Source organism: Prunus dulcis, chromosome 4 (genome assembly GCF_902201215.1).
Source record: "Prunus dulcis chromosome 4, ALMONDv2, whole genome shotgun sequence".
Classification (NCBI taxonomy): domain Eukaryota; kingdom Viridiplantae; phylum Streptophyta; class Magnoliopsida; order Rosales; family Rosaceae; genus Prunus; species Prunus dulcis.
The window spans coordinates 3,449,104-3,467,501 of record NC_047653.1 but is presented as its reverse complement, the minus strand read 5'-3'; the positions used below and the strand labels follow the sequence as shown (position 1 = coordinate 3,467,501).

The 18,398-nt window shown below is 37.1% G+C and overlaps 3 protein-coding genes across 4 annotated transcripts; all 3 read left to right on the top strand.

The window, feature by feature from the left end:
- The first annotated feature begins 3,945 nt into the window (after positions 1 to 3,945).
- On the top strand, positions 3,946 to 6,674 carry LOC117624006 (ER lumen protein-retaining receptor A-like). Its single transcript, XM_034355106.1, has 6 exons — positions 3,946 to 4,253; positions 4,654 to 4,919; positions 5,274 to 5,389; positions 5,928 to 6,001; positions 6,095 to 6,158; positions 6,242 to 6,674. Exons 1-6 carry the CDS (start codon positions 4,163 to 4,165, stop codon positions 6,276 to 6,278), a joined length of 648 nt encoding a protein of 215 aa, XP_034210997.1. The 5' UTR covers positions 3,946 to 4,162; the 3' UTR covers positions 6,279 to 6,674.
- Positions 6,675 to 7,210: 536 nt separating this feature from the next.
- LOC117624005 (protein transport protein Sec61 subunit alpha-like) lies at positions 7,211 to 10,495 on the top strand. 2 transcript variants are annotated; one of them, XM_034355105.1, is made up of 7 exons: positions 7,211 to 7,314; positions 7,951 to 8,336; positions 8,669 to 8,896; positions 8,983 to 9,337; positions 9,420 to 9,547; positions 9,673 to 9,808; positions 10,101 to 10,495. In XM_034355105.1, exons 2-7 carry the CDS (start codon positions 7,993 to 7,995, stop codon positions 10,338 to 10,340), a joined length of 1,431 nt encoding a protein of 476 aa, XP_034210996.1. In that variant the 5' UTR covers positions 7,211 to 7,314; positions 7,951 to 7,992; the 3' UTR covers positions 10,341 to 10,495. The 2 variants fall into 2 exon arrangements, with proteins under 2 accessions (XP_034210996.1, XP_034210995.1); XM_034355104.1 differs by having other exon boundaries at positions 7,214 to 7,342; positions 7,953 to 8,336.
- A 4,745-nt stretch (positions 10,496 to 15,240) lies between these two features.
- On the top strand, positions 15,241 to 17,224 carry LOC117626557 (protein GRAVITROPIC IN THE LIGHT 1). Its single transcript, XM_034358294.1, has one exon. It carries the CDS (start codon positions 15,535 to 15,537, stop codon positions 16,912 to 16,914), a length of 1,380 nt encoding a protein of 459 aa, XP_034214185.1. The 5' UTR covers positions 15,241 to 15,534; the 3' UTR covers positions 16,915 to 17,224.
- The last annotated feature ends 1,174 nt before the right edge of the window (positions 17,225 to 18,398 follow it).

Below are 18,398 nucleotides of genomic sequence, written 5' to 3'. Positions count from 1 at the left end.
AATCATGAATGTACTACTAAGCATATTACTTCCTCCCTTACCAAAAAGATCTCATAAATTTATGAGGATTATATTCATATTTGCTCATTAAATAAAGTTGTATATATAGCTACTAATTAAATTGGTTTCCGAGCATTTAGATGTAGGAGGATTCTCGATTTCATTACCTTAATGCAGCCTTTCAATGGTTTGAGTTTAAACTAAGATTCGGCATTGAATTGGCAAGATATTATGACCTCATATAGGGTATGAAAATGAAACTTCAAGAAAAAGGGCCCAAGCCAAAAGGGAAAGAAAAGGACAACCAAATCTAACCTTTTTACTATTTTTTTAATTATTTTTAAAATAGTGATTTTGCTAAATTAACGACTGATTTTCAAATGCTTAATAAGCACCACTCTTTCAAATGCTTAGGTGACATGTTTTCCATTTTTTATTGTTGCAGATGAAATTTTCCCAGTGGAAATGTAGAAACTCAGAGAGTGACTGATTGACTACGAATTTACAAAATTAATTATGTCCATTGTCCAATTAAATCCTCTTATCTGCGAGACTGTGACACATATCCATAATCCCCATATTAAAATGAAAGTTAATTATAAAAAAATATAAAATAACAAGGTATTCAAGTGACCAACCAACTATCACTGTCAAAGTCACGTGCAGCGTTCAACTCATGAATGATGATGATGATGATGATGATGATGACTGATGTTTTAAACCTGGATGTTTCTGATTCTTAACAAGAAGAATGATATGCTTCTGTTAAGGAAAATGGTGATAATCTGCTACATCCGGATGTACAGAAGAAACTGTTGGATAAAAAGTGAAAAAGATAACTCTGCTTTTGAAAATCAGGTTTTTTTTTTTTTTATTTTCATTTTTTTTATAAATACCGACGATATGAGAACGAAAATTTCAGGTGCAGAAATAATTGCTTTGCGAAAATTAACGTTTTAGAGACTTGAGATTAAGCATAGTGACATGATAACTTTTGTTACATATTGTAATCATGGGTCCCCTGCATTATGATTTCATTAATTCTTAACAACAAGAAGATGAGGACCCTTTTGTTTACAAGTCAATTATAGCTGAGAAGGAATCAGTTTGATTCAGGTTGATGAAGAAAGATAAAAACAAGGAGAGGAAAAGAAAAAAAAGAAAAAAAAGAAGAAGAAGAAAATGGATAGGATGCTCTGTTTTTTGTTTTGTTTTTTTGCAGAAGACTCTTTAATGTAAGACAAACTATAATATCCTCCATTGGACAGACTGTGTGGTCCTGGTTGACCATTATAAAATATTGCAAGGTATCCAGTCCAGTTGTTTTATGAGTACATAAATTCTTATAATTTGTTAAGTTTCAAATTTGACAGAAGCTTACAATTGATTAGAGGTTAAAACTAAGGAAAAAGAGATTGAGAATTATATAAATTATATGATGCCGTGGATGATTGCCACAGATTATGTATACATAATAATACATGGAGGAACCAGATCTCAATATGTGATCAAATCCTCTCTTTTACAGACACAATTTCCTTTTGGTGCATAATACTGGACATTGCCATCCACAATGCCTTGTCTCAACTTGTTTGTACATTACTGGGGAAAGAGAAAGAGAGAGAGAGAGAGAATAGTTGATAAGAAGTTTACTGTTTGATTTGATGGGGATGGATAGGGAAAGAAACTAATTTTGTGCTTGGCACTTTGGCTTAGAAACTCCTCCATGTAGAGGAGGAGGGGCAGAAGAATTAATGCACAGAAGGACATAGAAAACCACATGTTGGTTTGCAGCAAACAAAACCCAGAGACCCATACCCAATCAGCCTACAGGAAGTGGGCCCAGGGATGCAGAAGTTCTTATGAATCCAAGTCTCCATTCTGGCCACTGAGATTATATATGGTTGGGGACCAATGTACTTGTTTCAATGGTGTTAATGCTAAAACTTTCTGTACTTGATCGACCAAAAAACAAACTTTCTGTACATTTCAAATCCAATTCTCAAGCTTCATGCCCAAGATTAAAACTTCTATCACAAATAAAAAATTTGCAGTAAAAAAAGAGATCTTTATCCCAGATGGGTATTGTTATGTGACTGTAAATTGGTAAAATTCTGAGTCTTGAAGATACATTTTTGTTTTTGTGCTAAAGAGAAGATAAATTCATACCAAGAAAGGGGCTCTGTGCAGATGTTGGTGAAGTTTTTATGAGGCTGTGAGATATAAGGCCCCATTGGTCAGTGAGATAGTGGAGGGGACCAAACCAAAGTATGTTTACCAAGGGGTGGTGGAAATAAAACATGTTTTACTTGGTGAGTCTCATACCAAAGACTGAGACTTGGGATTCTTAATAAATATTTGATTAATAGGTTGCAAAAGTCAGTCCATGTGAAATTTCTAGGATTCTCATAACTGAAAATAAAATATTAGAGGCTCTATGGGGCCACATAATGTGGTGCCTGCAGGCAGAGCCTGGGCTGGGGCACTAATGCAAGAATATATTTTCTGCATATGTTATGACACAAATTTCAATCCAGATTTGCATACATATAGTCATAGCATATATGTGCAAGGCAGAAAGAGGTGGGTTTGAGTCTCTGTCTGTTGTTATTGACGAGAAATAAACTTTTTATTTTTATTTTTTAAATACAAGCGAAATTGAAGGAAGGAGAATCGAATCTAGAATCTCAAGTGCATGAGTAAATGCTCTTAACTACTTGAACTACAAGCTCCTTACGCTCAGAAAGAAACTATTATTGCAGAAGAAAAAATAGTTAGCAGAGTAATTGTATAAATCTAAGCAGTTGAAGCCAACATGAAGTCCATGTGCATATGCCCTTTTTGTTTGGTGATCTAATTCAAGACCATTCGTACGGAAGGTTGAGATCACTCTGGTTCTTGCTTGCTCCAACTACCACCCCCTTGAAGATATTCCAACTACCACCCCCTTGAAGATATTTATGGAAAAAAACAGAGGAAAGAAAAAGGAAGAAGAGTCTTTTGCACCTTCCTTCCACCTGTAATGGACAAGAAGAAGATGATGATGATGATGAGACGGGCTGCCCTTTATTTCTCAACAAATCTTTGACTGCTGCTTTAAGGACTCAAAGTGCTTGAAATTTGAAATCATTAAATAAATCTACTTTGTGATCTTCCAACGCAAATGATTAGGGGGCACGTAATTGTTATAGGGCCCAAATTTTAAAGGGTTGTTCATGCAATCTGTATCCAATGCAGCTGACTTTGTTAAAGCTTCCTCACCATTTTATTTATTTATTTATTTATTTTTTTGGGGGAGGGGGGCTGTGTATTTGTATGGAGGGTGGAGAGCATCATTTTTAGTCATTGGAAAGCTCCTTTTGTGTCTAGTTCCGGAGGGACAACAATATGGTCATGTGTTCCAAGCCTCATTTTTTTTTGGTTTAGGGAGTGATGCAATCTGTAAACTATATAAAAGCACTTCCTCAAAATTTGTTTTCTAGGAATTAGCTAATGGCATGCCAATGTGAATCTTTGTGGCGGCTTCGCACTCCTTCGCTATGCTACTCCTATTTTCATAGGGTTATTAGGGGCGGCCACGGTGCGGTTGCCGAATTTAATACGAAAACCCTCCACCATTGAACTTATTAAACTTATTTCTTTTATGTGATGGCAACTGGCCAAGCCTAGGCAAAGGATGAGAAATTATTTTTCACCCGCCATCAGGCAGGGCCGCAGTTTAAATGACCACATGAGCCCAATCCAAATAATTCGATCAGCCTGGCCCAATGCTTAAGCTTTCTCTGTGGGTTATTTTTACTAAGGCCTTGGCCCAAAAACAAGTCAACGACATCAAACCAAGAGAAAACGACATCGAACGAGAGACTATTGATTTCAGCTTTAATAGATAGGCCTTCAATATATCTAACGGTCGAGATTGCGCCATGGATGGAGGAACACCAAACCCGAGCCGCACGTTACACAAACTCTTGCTCATTCGTATCTGGGACATCGTGGAGGTCGGTGGAAGCAGTTTCCGACTGCCACGTCAACTCTCCTTCTCTTTTTGTTATTTTTGGCAAAGTCTCCCTTCTCTTACACGCCGTATTCAACCCCCACTTTCCTATATTCATTCTCTCTCTCTCTCTGCTGAAATCTAGGGCAAGAGTTCCTGCTTTAAACCATGAATGCGTTCAGGTTGGCTGGGGATATGACCCACCTGGCCAGTATTTTGGTCCTCCTTCTCAAAATCTACGCCACCAAATCATGCTCAGGTATGCACCTTTCTCCCCTTCTCATTCTCAATTCTGTTTGTTTCCTGGGAAAACGAAGGAAAATTCTAAGGAAAAATGAATATCATTGTTTTCCCCGCTAAAGATTGCTCAAAGTGGAAAATTTTACTCAGTAATGCGAACCACATTTTATCTGAATCTGTTTCGTGTTTTCTTCTTTCAGCAACCAATCGGTGCATTAGTGCTTATTGTTTGGTTGCTCAGAAACAGAAGAAAAAAGGATAAAGAAATAAACTTTGTGAAGATTTTTAGTTTCTTCAGCTCCCCAATTTAGGAAGAATATTAAGTTAATTTGGAACCAGAACAATTTTAAGTTAATTCTCCTTGAATTGGAAGTGGTGATCTGAAGTTTTGAGAAACTGATATTTGCTTATTATTTTAGGGGTTTCGCTTAAGACTCAGGAGCTCTATGTGCTAGTGTTTCTGAGTCGGTACTTGGACCTGTTCACGAACTTCGTCTCAGTATACAACACTGTGATGAAGCTGGTGTTCATTGGAAGCTCGCTGGCCATTGTTTGGTGTATGCGGATGCACAAAGTGGTGAAGCGTTCTTACAATAAAGAGCTTGACACTTTCCGCCATGATTTTATTCTTGGGGGATGCTTTGTGTTGGCCCTCCTTATCCACGAGGAATTCACATTTCAAGAGGTGACATTATTGATGTATTCATTATTGTGTTGTCATGTTGTGCTTGTGTAACTGTGATGGCTTAAACTTATTGTACACCTTAGTTGCTACTCATGGATCTAGTGTGAACTTTAAAACAAACCAGCCAAGGTGTTCACTTTACATCGGTCCGAAACTAAATCACCAGCTGGAAAACCCCAACTTGACTTATCCAATGTTGCCTCTAGTGTTAGTTTTAATTCTTAACAATTGAAGTTCCATAATGATAATTATCTAATTTTGTGTACTGATGTAAGTTTTGGATGGAACTCATATACTTGAATGTAAAACCTACTTGTCCGTCTTGTTCTAATATACTTGTAAAACTATTTTCAGGTTTTGTGGGCATTTTCCATATACTTGGAGGCAGTTTCAATTCTTCCACAGTTAGTTTTGTTACAGCGAAGTGGAAATGTAGACAATTTGACAGGACAATATGTTTTCTTACTTGGGTAGGTATATCTATTTCCATTATAAGGCCTGTGACCTGCTTGACAGGACAATATGTTTTCTTACTTGTCCTGTCAAATAGATTTACTTTCCTCAATGCTGGGTTTACTTGTTAAGTACTTGTCGCATGTAATGGATTATAAGTGTCTAAATTTTTTTAAATCTCAATTTGTACCAAGAATATAATTGAGTAGTCCTAATTTGAAAATTTCAACTTGTACAAGTCAACTTTAGTTTATAGCAAAATTTGGATAATGCTTGGAATTTGTGGAAATTTGTTGTGTTTCAGACCATAAAATTTCCTTTCCACATACCAGGGGTTAAGATTCGTCTCCAAGTTAGTGTATTGTCACTCTAGAGGTGTGAATAAATTTTGGAAAGTTTTGGTTCCTGCTTCCTTGAATGATGCTGATTTTAATGAAATCAAGAAAACCAAACTGATTCAGCAGTTTGGACCAGATAAAATATCGGCAGATGGTAGATATATTCGTATTTGTGCGCAAATATAATTCATCTTGGGATATATGTTTCAAATTTCAGGGCCTATCGTGCATTGTACATACTCAACTGGATCTACCGCTACTTCACAGAACCTAAATTTGGTAGATGGATAGGTAAGTTATGCGAGAACCATTGAGGACATTTTCACGGGGCGTTATTGCTGTTTGTAGTGTTTGGCCGACTTCATTTCTTTTACAATTTTGCAGCTTGCATTGCTGGTCTGGTCCAGACAGCTTTATATGGAGATTTTTTCTACTACTACTTTCGCAGGTAGCAAATCGTGACACCTTCGTCCCAATGATCATTGTACATGTTTGTAGATTGTTAACACTAAAAACGTGTTTGTTTTGCAGCTGGAAGAACAATGCAAAGCTTCAGCTGCCAGCTTAAGCCAAGGAAGTGTTCTTTATTTTTGCATCTGAATTTTGTACACCATACGATAAATCTAGTGCAGGATAACTCTGCTGGAAGAAGCGCGTACGGATCATGTAGTTTCGGATTAGGATGGCAACCCTGTCCATAAAAGGGGGAATAGTTAGTGGATTTGGGGTGCCGTAAACGTAGGTAAGATTAATACCCATTTCCATTTTGAGTTCATCTCGAAATTTCAGTTTTATCACCTTGTAAAGATGTTGGAAGCATTAAAAATATTGCAGACATGATGTTTATTACAAGTCTTTACTCGCAACATTTGTATTATTGTGCATTGTGCCCCTTCTATAATAAGGGGCCTATATATTGAGGGTTACAATCAGGCTGTCTAATAATAACTTCGTAATTGATCTTTTTTTTTTTAAAGTACTTTTTTTATTAAGAGGTGATAATATGCTGAACTTACAAATATTACACGGATATCAAGACCTTATTTGGGAGAGCAATTGTTCTAAATCACTACACCAGTGAGCCTTTGCATCGTAATTGATCTTATAACCCATGATTATAGGTAGCTTTAGAGCTGCCTTTATATAACATCACTTTATATAACATCACAACTCTCAATTGCAATCCTAAGATTAGCCATGCCACTTGACCAAAAATATATATATATATATATATATATATATATATATATTAGCCATGCCAATTGCCCATCATAATGATTGGACCTGTAGGAAAACAGACAGGGCCCAATTAGAAAATAAAATCAGACAAAAATAAAAATCAAATGTCAGAAAGATAAAAAGTTGAGAGAGAAAGTTCAACAAACCCACACGACACGTCACGCTGCTCAAATTTGCGCCACACACGCGGCTGTAGAGATTGACTAGTCGTCGTGGCGTACGCTGACTGTGCATGCGCCACGCCAAATTTGAAAACGCGGACGAGTGTGAGATTTTTCTGAGCCCGGCTTCTTCCCCTTCCCTCTTGTACTTGTTTCTTTGCCTCAGACTCAGAGCCTGAGTTTCCATCTCTCTCTAGCTCTCTCTCTCTCGCTCTCTCTCTAGCTCTCTCAGGTAAAAATCAGTTTTCCTGTTTTACATGAATCGTTATATAATTGTTTCGGATAGTTCTGGAATTTCGATGGTCTCTGAGCCATTTTAAAGGGTTTTTGTTCAGATTTGCTAAAGTTGATTAAATTTGATCCTAGATTATATGTTTTGTATGGCAAGCAACAAGAAGTGAATGCATGAAGAACATGAAATCTGAAGCTAAACATTATTTTACCAACTATTTATTGGCCTAAGCATGACTTTACTCTGTTTTAGTGCACCAAAGCCTTGTATTTCATGCTGTATAAGCTTATTTCTTCCTGCTTAGGTTGAGCAAAGCGAGTTGCAGCTCATGTAAATAATTTTATTTTTTAAACTCTCATGTTACTGACTTGTACGTCGTGCACGCTGCATTTGGTTTTATTCTTATTTTATGCCCTCATGTGCCTGTATTTTGCTATAGCTTATGGAGTTGGTCACTGAAATATGTGCTAGCAATCAATTTGTGTAAATGGTTGAAACCCCCTTAATGGAACTGCTAATTTATCCTTGATTTTTTTCATACCAGTGTTTTATTTATCAACTCTTTGGCTTTGAACATTTTCGGTATCTGAATAAATAGATGTGCTAATAGGTTGGCACAGGTTGGGCTGGTTTAGCTTCTAGTACTTAAAATGGGAGGAGGTTTTCGAGTGCTGCATTTGGTCAGGCCATTTCTTGCATTTCTACCGGAAGTTCAAAGTGCTGACAGAAAGATCCCGTTCAGAGAGAAGTTCATATATACTGTGATTTCCTTGTTCATCTTTCTGGTGTGCAGTCAGCTTCCTCTTTATGGCATACACTCTACGACTGGTGCCGATCCATTTTATTGGATGCGTGTTATTCTTGCATCAAGCCGTGGGACTGTAATGGAGCTTGGTATTACCCCGATTGTGACATCTGGGCTGGTCATGCAACTCTTGGCTGGCTCAAAGATCATTGAAGTGGACAACAATGTCCGCGAGGATCGTGCACTATTGTGAGTGTTCTTCTACTCTGATTGTTTACTTTAAATAGTTTTCCCTGCTTTAGTTATTTCATGTTATGAAGAATTTGCTTTAGGTGTTGCATATTTGGTTATTTTTCAGTCTCTGCTTAAAGTGCTCACTTAGGACCCTGGTTTGTTTGGTTCAATGGTGAATTGCTGGTAGTTTTTATTTGTTGAGCTTGTTTTCTACTTCTGTGCTATTATGTGTTCTCAATATAGCTTGTTTGCTACTCTCTGAGAAATGATTCTTCAGTCATGACTTGATTTGGTGGCTTGGCTAGTATTCTAATGTCTCTTGCTTTTGATTGGCTTCTAATTTTCAGAAATGGGGCACAAAAGTTGTTGGGCATCCTCATTGCGGTTGGTCAAGCTGTTGCCTATGTCCTTTCGGGGATGTATGGCAGTGTCGGTCAACTTGGTGTTGGGAATGCCATTCTTATCATAGTTCAACTTTGCTTTGCTGGAATTATTGTGATTTGCTTAGACGAACTTCTTCAGAAGGGATATGGTCTGGGATCTGGGATCTCCCTTTTTATAGCTACCAACATCTGGTAGGCTTGAAATCCGTATTTCATTTACCTTTTAGCATATTGTGATCCATGGTCTTTCCGTACTTAATTTATGGTTGATTATGCAGTGAAGGCATCATTTGGAAGGCTTTTAGCCCCACAACTGTCAATAGCGGCCGGGGAGCTGAATTTGAAGGTGCCATAATTGCATTGTTCCATCTACTGATAACCAGGACAGACAAAGTTCGCGCTCTTCGAGAAGCTTTCTATAGGCAGAACCTACCAAATGTTACTAATTTGCTTGCTACAGTCTTGATCTTTCTCGTTGTCATCTACTTCCAAGGTTTCCGTGTGGTTTTACCGGTGAGATCAAAGAATGCCCGTGGACAGCAGGGATCATATCCTATTAAGCTTTTCTACACCTCTAACATGCCCATTATTCTCCAATCCGCTCTTGTCTCCAATCTTTATTTTATCTCCCAGGTAAGCTACTAGGCAATAAAAATTAAAGGCTCGTAAATGCATTTCTTTTTCAATTGACATGGCACTTGTTTTCTTTGTATAGTTGCTTTACAGGAGGTATGGTGGGAATTTCTTCGTGAATTTGTTGGGGAAGTGGCAGGAGTCTGAATATTCTGGTGGCCAGTTTATACCAGTTGGTGGTCTTGCCTACTATGTCACTGCTCCATCAAGGTGATCCAGCACATTGATTGCTTTACCTTTTAAATCTCCTTTGCCTTTTCTTATTTCGTTTAGTTTGCAAAAGAATTTACATGAATCACTGATTCATTTTTCTGTCATTGTGGTTTTGATTGCAGCTTGGCAGATATGGCAGCCAATCCCTTCCATGCTTTGTTTTATCTAGTGTTTATGCTTTCAGCCTGTGCACTCTTCTCAAAAACCTGGATTGAAGTTTCTGGTTCTTCTGCCCGAGATGTAGCTAAGCAGCTCAAGGTATTTTTAGTCATCCTCATCATAGATCTTTGATTTTTCTTTTTGATCAATACCATTGGATGTCCCCAATTTGGTGCCTACAGACTGAATTCTACTAGAGCAAGGGTGTGATTGGTAGCAACTTTTTCCATTGTGTTGGTAGTTGCGTTTAGTGCCTCATTCTATAGCATTTAGTAAGAATGTGAAGACATGAGATTTCTAGGATCAAGTTTCGCAGCTCAAACAACTTCACAGTCGTGAACTAATATGTTTAGTTAATGATCAACATTTATATTATTGCTTAATTTTGTAGGAACAACAAATGGTGATGCCTGGACATAGAGATTCAAACTTACAGAAGGAACTTAATCGGTACATTCCTACTGCGGCTGCTTTCGGAGGCTTGTGCATTGGTGCCTTAACTGTTGTGGCAGATTTAATGGGAGCAATTGGCTCAGGAACTGGGATTTTGCTTGCTGTTACAATCATATATCAGTACTTCGAGACATATGAGAAAGAGAAGGTCAGTGAACTTGGCCTTTTCGGCTTTTAAGCCCTACAAGGCCCCTAGCCATCTGTTCCTGGGAAGGATAGTTTTAGTGACTGAGAGATGTAACCTAGATAACTTTTAACTTTGGTTATGCTTTCACTGTAACTTTTAGTGACTCAGGTCAAATTTTTAGTTTGGTTATGGTTGTCGGCTGGTTATCTCTTCTTCTATGGAATAGCCTAGCCCTACAAATATTAGAAACTCAGAATGCACTCGGAAACAGTTTTAGTTGCCTGTGAAGAAAATCCAAAAATTCAAAAATATGCCCATTGTTCAAGTTGCCTGTTTCTTTTCCAATTTTCTTGAAGCTCTTATAAACAAACAAATGCCATTGGGTCAGTTGGACTGAAAAATCTTGGTTCGGGCCCAACCCCGTCTCTATTGTATTCGGCTAAAAGAAACCAGATCAGGTTGGATTTATAAGTTTTCAGAGACCTTTAAGCTAATTAAGAGTATTCGTATGATCTACTTTATGATTATTTAGTGATTAGTGATGCTGTCTCTTGTCTGGTTTGTTTTATGTACTAGTAATCATGGTGCTTCGGGTTAATCGACAACTTCAAACTTTGGATGGATTCCATTATTTGCAACTTTAGCAACTTTTGGCCTTAATTTTTGTACATATTATTAGATTAGCCTGAAAAATTGACCCCTATTTTGCACTAGATTCGGATTCTTCATGCTATAATTTTTCCTGGCAAAGACGCTTGCTGGGCACTCAGCTAAAGATATTTGATTAGAGGCATACAACTTTTACGATAGTTGATTATCTGATTAGCCTACCACATGAAGAAAACTTGGTTCATCGCGGGCTGTTTTGTTATTTCCAATCAATTACATGAAAGATATGTTCTAAAGTGTGGCTGAGGCTTTGTATTTATATTGAATCAAGAGTATATCAGATAACAAGGACAAGAGTCCAGATAAGTGCACAACGCTATGAAGATAATTACACTGAGTTTACACGTGAGATAACTATGATACAAAATAAGTTCTAGGGAGGCTTAGCAGCTATCAGTTAAATCATGATATACAAGTTCTTCTCAACTCCAATCACCTACCTCTCCACTTCATTATAACTTATAAGCGTTGGATTCCATATCCTCACAGATTGAGACCAAGAAAAGACTATCGTCACATTGATTAGACATTTCTGCTTTACCTAGAAATATTCATACATAGCCTGGAAAGCTGATCCTGCACTGTCACTGAAGCACTGCAACAAGGACAAAGGACCAAAATGAACTAGTCCCCTCCAATCTCAATTACAAGTATGAAGTTAATTCTGAACCCCATTTTCAACTGGGAATTGAAAGTTGAAACTGAAGGCAATGTGAATGTGGAATGTCCTACAGTACCTCCCACTTGGGTTTTTGCATGAAAATATCTCACAGAATTACATTATTGTTGTTGGGTTGTTGCACAATAATTTCTGTACAAACGCTGCACAATATTAATCAGGTTTTGTGCTAACAAAAAAATTATGTATGTGACTTTAATTAATATAAATACAATTTAGCGTATGGTTTTCTTCTCCTCTTCTTTGAAAATTGATAATACATATAAGCAATGCAAGCAAGCCTTACTGGTAGAATACATATAACCAAACTGAATAATTTCTGTGTACCTAATTAATTATATGTAATTCTGTATTATACCAATGTAATCATGGCGTGCCACTTAATACGATCGCGTGTGTTGCTTTCGTAGTTTACACTACTCTAATCAAACTGTTTTCTTTCTCTTCACCAAGAAGCTAATCGCATGCAAATAATTCAGTATAATTAAATGATTACCAGAGAAAGGATCTGCTCATGATGACTTGTTTCATTTTCAAATTGGCCATGCCCAAAAAGAGGAATTAGAAGATCAGTTTACACAAAATATTATTGTGTCCTAAACATATAGAAGAGAAGGGAAGCTAAAGATATAATGCTGTTGAGTCCGCGTAATGATACACTAAATCCCCATGCCAAAAAAGAAAGAGAAAAAAAAGAAAAAGGAATTATATGTTACATAGACTTATAGATTTATGGCTACCTACTAGATTAGATAGATATAGGAGCTAAAATATATGACAAAATAATGTTGTATTTCAAGAAACAAGCAATTTTGTCTGCCATGCAAAGATTAAGAAACAATAATAATAATGCATGGAATTAATTTAGTTGCCACTTTGGTGTGTTGGAATTACTTGGAGGAGGGGTTCTTCTGGTTTTAATTATAACGTTAACTTTAGTGTATTACAAGGGTTATCTTTTAATGAAGACTCATTATAATCTCAATTAAATACATATTGCCATGATCATGGACGTGCACAATCTAATACATAAACCATGATTTTGTTAGTCAGACATGACACAAGAAAATGAAGAAGACGTCGGCTTAACGTCTATATCATTAAAATGTCCAAATATTTTACTTCATATTACATATTTTGAGTTGAAACCGTTCGTAACATATCATCTTCGTTTTATTATAATATTAGCGTAAATTTGTAAATGAATACAATGCATCTGGTTTGTTTAATTTTCTACCTTTTTTTATGGTGTTTTTTTCTTCTTCTTCTTCTTCTTATCATAAAACATGGAAATCCAACACACCATTGTCCCCAAGTCAAGTGGATGTGTTGGGTTATGGGTCAAATTGTACTAGTTTTCCATGCCTACGCTACCCTTTTTTCTTGTGTAGGGATGGGTCTGAATTTTATATAATCAAACCTTAAGCTTTTGGTTTGTGGAGAATATTTTTGTCTACAAACCAAATAAACCCAATAATGTCGAAGGCCACTAATTTGAATTTAGAAACATATCCGTTGTCTTGTCCACTATCTACATCGTTTTTTTCACTCCCTCAGTTTCTTGAATATATCTGTATATTATAGTTTGGATCTGGTCCACTGAACATGTAGCCCTTGTGGGACATGATCACGCCTCGAGCTATTAAAGCAAGACTGAAACCCTTAACTAAAAATGGAGTTGAATTAAATCCATGTTGGTCCATTAAATTGACATGCAAAATTTGCAAATGCAATGTGTCCTACCTAACCTTATGAATTTTTATCTCAAATGATCTTAGATTAATGTGAAAAAGAGGTCGAATTTAGATTTTAAACTTTTTTTTTAGCAGAGTAATATTTTAAACTATTTTAATATATAGAGAAAGAAATTAAACTCAATGACGAAAGGAGAGGACACACTACATTAACGCACACAACATGTGTGTTAGATTCTGAACTTATTTGATTAAAAAAAATTAAGAGAGAAATGAGAATATAAAAAAATAAAATGTATGACAAGAAATCAATTATTAAAATTTTTAAGCAAGGGTGTACCACCAAATGAAGTGTGGTGCCCACAATCTCTGGAGTCAGCCAGTCAGGACTGTAATGTCGTCACAATCTTCTTTCGGCTGTGTCTCTTTTGGAAATGGAGAAATTATCTCTCTGGTCCCACACTACAAATACGTAGATTAATTAATTAATATTCAGAACCATGCCTGCCCGAAAGCGGAAAAATAAGAGTAAATTTCAAAACAATTTCAATGTTTTTTCAACAAATATCCAACAACCAACAGAAGCACAAAACAAAACGACGCAATTTGCATAATTAATTATGTAACTTTGTCTGAAATTTTTTCAAGAAATATTATAGAGCCCAAGTTTGTCTTTATCTTGCAATTTGTATTTTCAAATGGTTAATAAGTTTAATCAATTTCTAAATTTGTAAAAACCACATGGCTCATGAAAGCTGTTATGTGTATATGTCCAAGATTAAAATATTTAATCATTGACAACACTTGTTTTATAGACAAAGTTCAACATAAAACTCCTTTTCCTGTTGTCTTTGTCTTAGTATTGTTTTTGCAATTGTTCCAATAATACTTAAAACATGATAACGCAGCACACACATATAGATGCATCATATAATCAATGATCTTATTTGTGTCGTTGCGGAAGCAAAATCCAGCCCATATAAGTTTGGAATTATGCCCATGATTTGTCGTTTTGAAGAAAACGATGAGTTGCATTCCAATTAGGTTTTCAGTATTTAAAATTTTAGAAATATTTTGAGAAAGTTTTGTTATTTTAGTTTTTGCTTTCAATTAGGTTTTCTAGCGTGCTTAAGATTTCATATGTATAAAAGAGACGCATTAGCGTGTCTATAAACTATCTTTCTTATTATCAATCAATACAATTTGAGGTTTTACTTAATTTCTTGGTGAATTCCAATGTATTACTTTAAGATTATCGTTCGATCTCCTTACTCCTTTACCATTTCTCTGCGTAAAAAACAGAGGACATAATCAACAAGTTGCAAACTACATAAACGCCTAGAGGCTAAAGGCAGAGTAAAAACTGTGATTAGCTCCAGCTGCATAGTGTACGTTGGCCAACCAACAGTGAAGTTCAGTGCCCTAAATTTCATATTATTTTTAACAACTGTATGTTTATACAAGAACATGCATACATTATAATTGGTGTGACAGTTGGCTAAACGTTGTTTCTCACCAAAATTAATAAACAACATTTTGAAATTTGAATTCTGAATTGTTGATAATGATAAGAGAGCTATCATTTTCAGCTTACGTACATGTCACATTTTGGCATCTACATACATTCCTAGTTCATCATCATCATCATGATTCATTCAGCATCTATGTGTATGTTAAGGTCGTTAATCATGTTGACCAATAGTGAAACACTACAAGTTCTGGGTCTTGTGGTGCTCCAATGGATGTTGCTTGCATGCAACTAGGTAGGGTCCATGAGTAGATGGTAGCCATCAATCACTCCCATCATCATCCCTCTGTATACCACCACCATTATAAATCCCCACCAAAACCAAAAAAATAAAAGCTTATATATATATATATATATATATGAGTTTTATATTTTCTGATCTGATTGAGAGTACTTGTTCTGTTTTCTCAGTAACTGCACTCTCTTTCCTCTTTTTCCCGCGCTTTAAAAATCCCAACTTTTTTTCTCACCCCCCTTCTATCTGCAGCCTCCTTCCTAATCTTATAGTCAAAGTTTGCGCTTTGCTTTCCCATTAAATTCACTCTCTTTCGAACACTTTTTATTTCCTTTATCCCCACAAACCCACAAACCCACAAACCCCTCAAGTTAAGTTTATGCCTCCAACAAGTTTCATTCTTTTCATCATATTGATCATCTGAGTTTCACTGTTTTCAGATGGATACCATGAGACCCAAATCAGCCTTCAACAACAACCACAACAAGCAGAGCAAATTGGCTAGGACTTTCCACAAGGTCATCAATCTCAGAAGCGCAACCAGCAAAATTACATCCAACAATGGCATTTGCCTTCTCACATCTCAGGCCAAAGTCAAGGAGGACCGTGAACGTTTCGAAAAGCATAGGCATTTGGACAAGAAGGAAGAAGAATTCAAAGCCAGAAACAGAGCAGTCATGGAAGCTCTGCTGGCCAAGCTCTTTGCTGGCATCACTTCCATCAAAGCTGCCTATGCAGAGCTCCAAATGGCCCAAAACCCATACAACAACGAAGCTATTCAGATGGCTGATCAGTCCGTCGTCGACGAGCTCAAAGCCATATCAGAATTGAAACGCAGCTTTTTGAAGAAAGAGCTCGATCTCTCACCCCAGGTCACTCTAATGCTTGCAGAGATTCAAGAGCAGCAGGGGCTAATGAAGACCTATGAGATCACCATCAAGAAATTGGAGTCTGAAGCTGAACACAAGGGCACAGACATTTATTCTCTCCAGAAAAAGCTTGAAGATTGTGTCTCATTCACCAAGTCCTTGGAAAACAAGCTAAACGCAAGTGGCTCTCTGTCTCTGTCCATGTTCGAAAATCTTCGGCTTTCGGTGCTCAACCCAACACATTTTGTTCAGTTTCAGCAACACACTTTAAGATCCATAAGGAGCTTCGTGAGGCTGATGATCCGTGAAATGGAATCTGCAAACTGGGATCTCGACACAGCCATCAAATTCATCGAGCCAGACTCTATTTTCGCAGAACAGAGCCATAGTTGCTTTGCGTTCGAATCATTTGTGAGCAAAACCATGCTTGAAGGCTTCAACAACCCAAACTTTGGGCTACCCAGTGAGTCTTTGCCCCTTAACAACAAAACCCAGCTTCTCTTTTTTGAGAAATTCAAGAAACTCATATCAGTAAATTCAAAAAACTTTCTTGCCCAGAACCCAAGTTCATCGTTTTGTAAGTTCACTCGGGCCAAGTACCTTCAACTCGTTCACGCAAAGATGGAGTGTTCTCTTTTTGGGAATTTAAACCAGAGAAAGCTCCTAAGCACCGGTGGGGTTCCAGACTCTGCATTTTTTGCGGCGTTTGCAGAAATGTCGATGCGGGTTTGGCTTTTGCATTGCTTGGCATTCTCATTTGGTCAACAAGTTTCCATCTTTCAGGTCAAGAAAGGCTCCAGATTTTCAGAGGTGTACATGGAGTCTGTGACTCCGAACGATGTCGATACAGAGCCTTCAGTGAGTTTCACAGTTGTGCCAGGGTTCAAGATTGGGAAGACGGTGATACAGAGCCAGGTTTACTTGTCTCCAGTGACTGCTCCGGCGAGCTGATGATTAATTTGCACTCTCCGGTGTGGATGGTACTTTGTTTTGGAACTTAGACAGTTTGGATTCAAGTATTTACAATCGAATGGTGATGGCTGGTTCTGGGTCTTGGATTGAAGAATTTAAGATCGGATGGTGATATGGTAGGTGATAGGAAATGTAAATAATGCATCAGAGCCATTGGATGTAATGTGGGTCCAAAGTGGTAGGTTTAGGTTGTAGCAGAAATGTATACAAAATTAAATGTCTTCCTTGCTATATATAATATAATAATATTTGCTCAGTTTTCACTTGAAGCACTAAAGCATATTTTATGTGATTACTGGTTTGTGGTGTTGTGTTTCTTTTCGGGCATAGTAGATGTTAAAAGTGAGACTCTGGTAATAGTAGCAATGTCAGCAATGGCATCCTGAACTACATGTGAAAGTGGCTCAGAGAAAATATGATCTGGATTTGGATCATAGTAATGGAGGAGACAGGCCAGCTGGGTTGTGTGGACCAGAGGGGTTTGCTGTCTTAATCTTTGAGATCAAGTAAATGGGTTTTGGGGCAAAACCTTCAATTAATATTTTTCTGCAACTGTTTTCGATTGATAAATGCTTAATGTAATTGTTACATCCTATAGAATGAGAAAAACCTTTATATAACAGGATAACAGGGTTTTGCTATTCTTAATTAATCATGTTCCGTAACGTGTGATGACTTTTTCACGTGATAGAACGTAATTGATTGGGGATAGAAAAACATAGTTATACCCGTGATGTTCTTTCCGAACAGAATTGGTTATTCAACTTGCATGAAATTCAGTGATTTAGATGAAATAATTGTATGCAACATCATTGCCTTGCCTGTAGGGCTTTGAACAACCTTTTTGTACACATTTGTATGTATCTGCTTAAGGTAATCTTGGCAGGACGAGGATCTTCCGTTGTTTGGTCCGTTTCTGATTTATAGCACCAATGTAGGCCTCTATAATTGGTGATCATCCTTTTGTTTTACTGTCCCATTGTGCCAATATTATCAGGCTTCATAGGGTCTGAGTCTGAGCATGGTTCACGGGCCTTTGCCTTGCAAGACAGCATAGATGACTCAGTTCAGCATTTGTGTGCGTCTAGATCTAGAGGTCGCAATTGCCAGCAAGCAATTCCTTTGCCACATACTCAAACTTTTGGTTCTATATATATTGACAACTAACAAACACTGTTTCTGTTTCCCATGGTGGAATTTATTTACTTGTGTGTTAGAAGGCAAATAAGATATGGGGTCATACTTAGAGAGATAATGTTGGGTTGGTACTTGGGCTATGAAGTTGTAAAACCGTGAAGCGGCTTTGGAAACTAGCGATGTGATTCTCAATGCAAACTGCAAGGCAGTCCCGCTTGTTTGTTTGTAATTGTCCGGGTCGAGAAATACTTTCCTACCCAGTTGTATTGTCCCCCCTACTTATCTTTCTCCTACTTTTATAAGCGACGTGATGAGAGAAATATAAA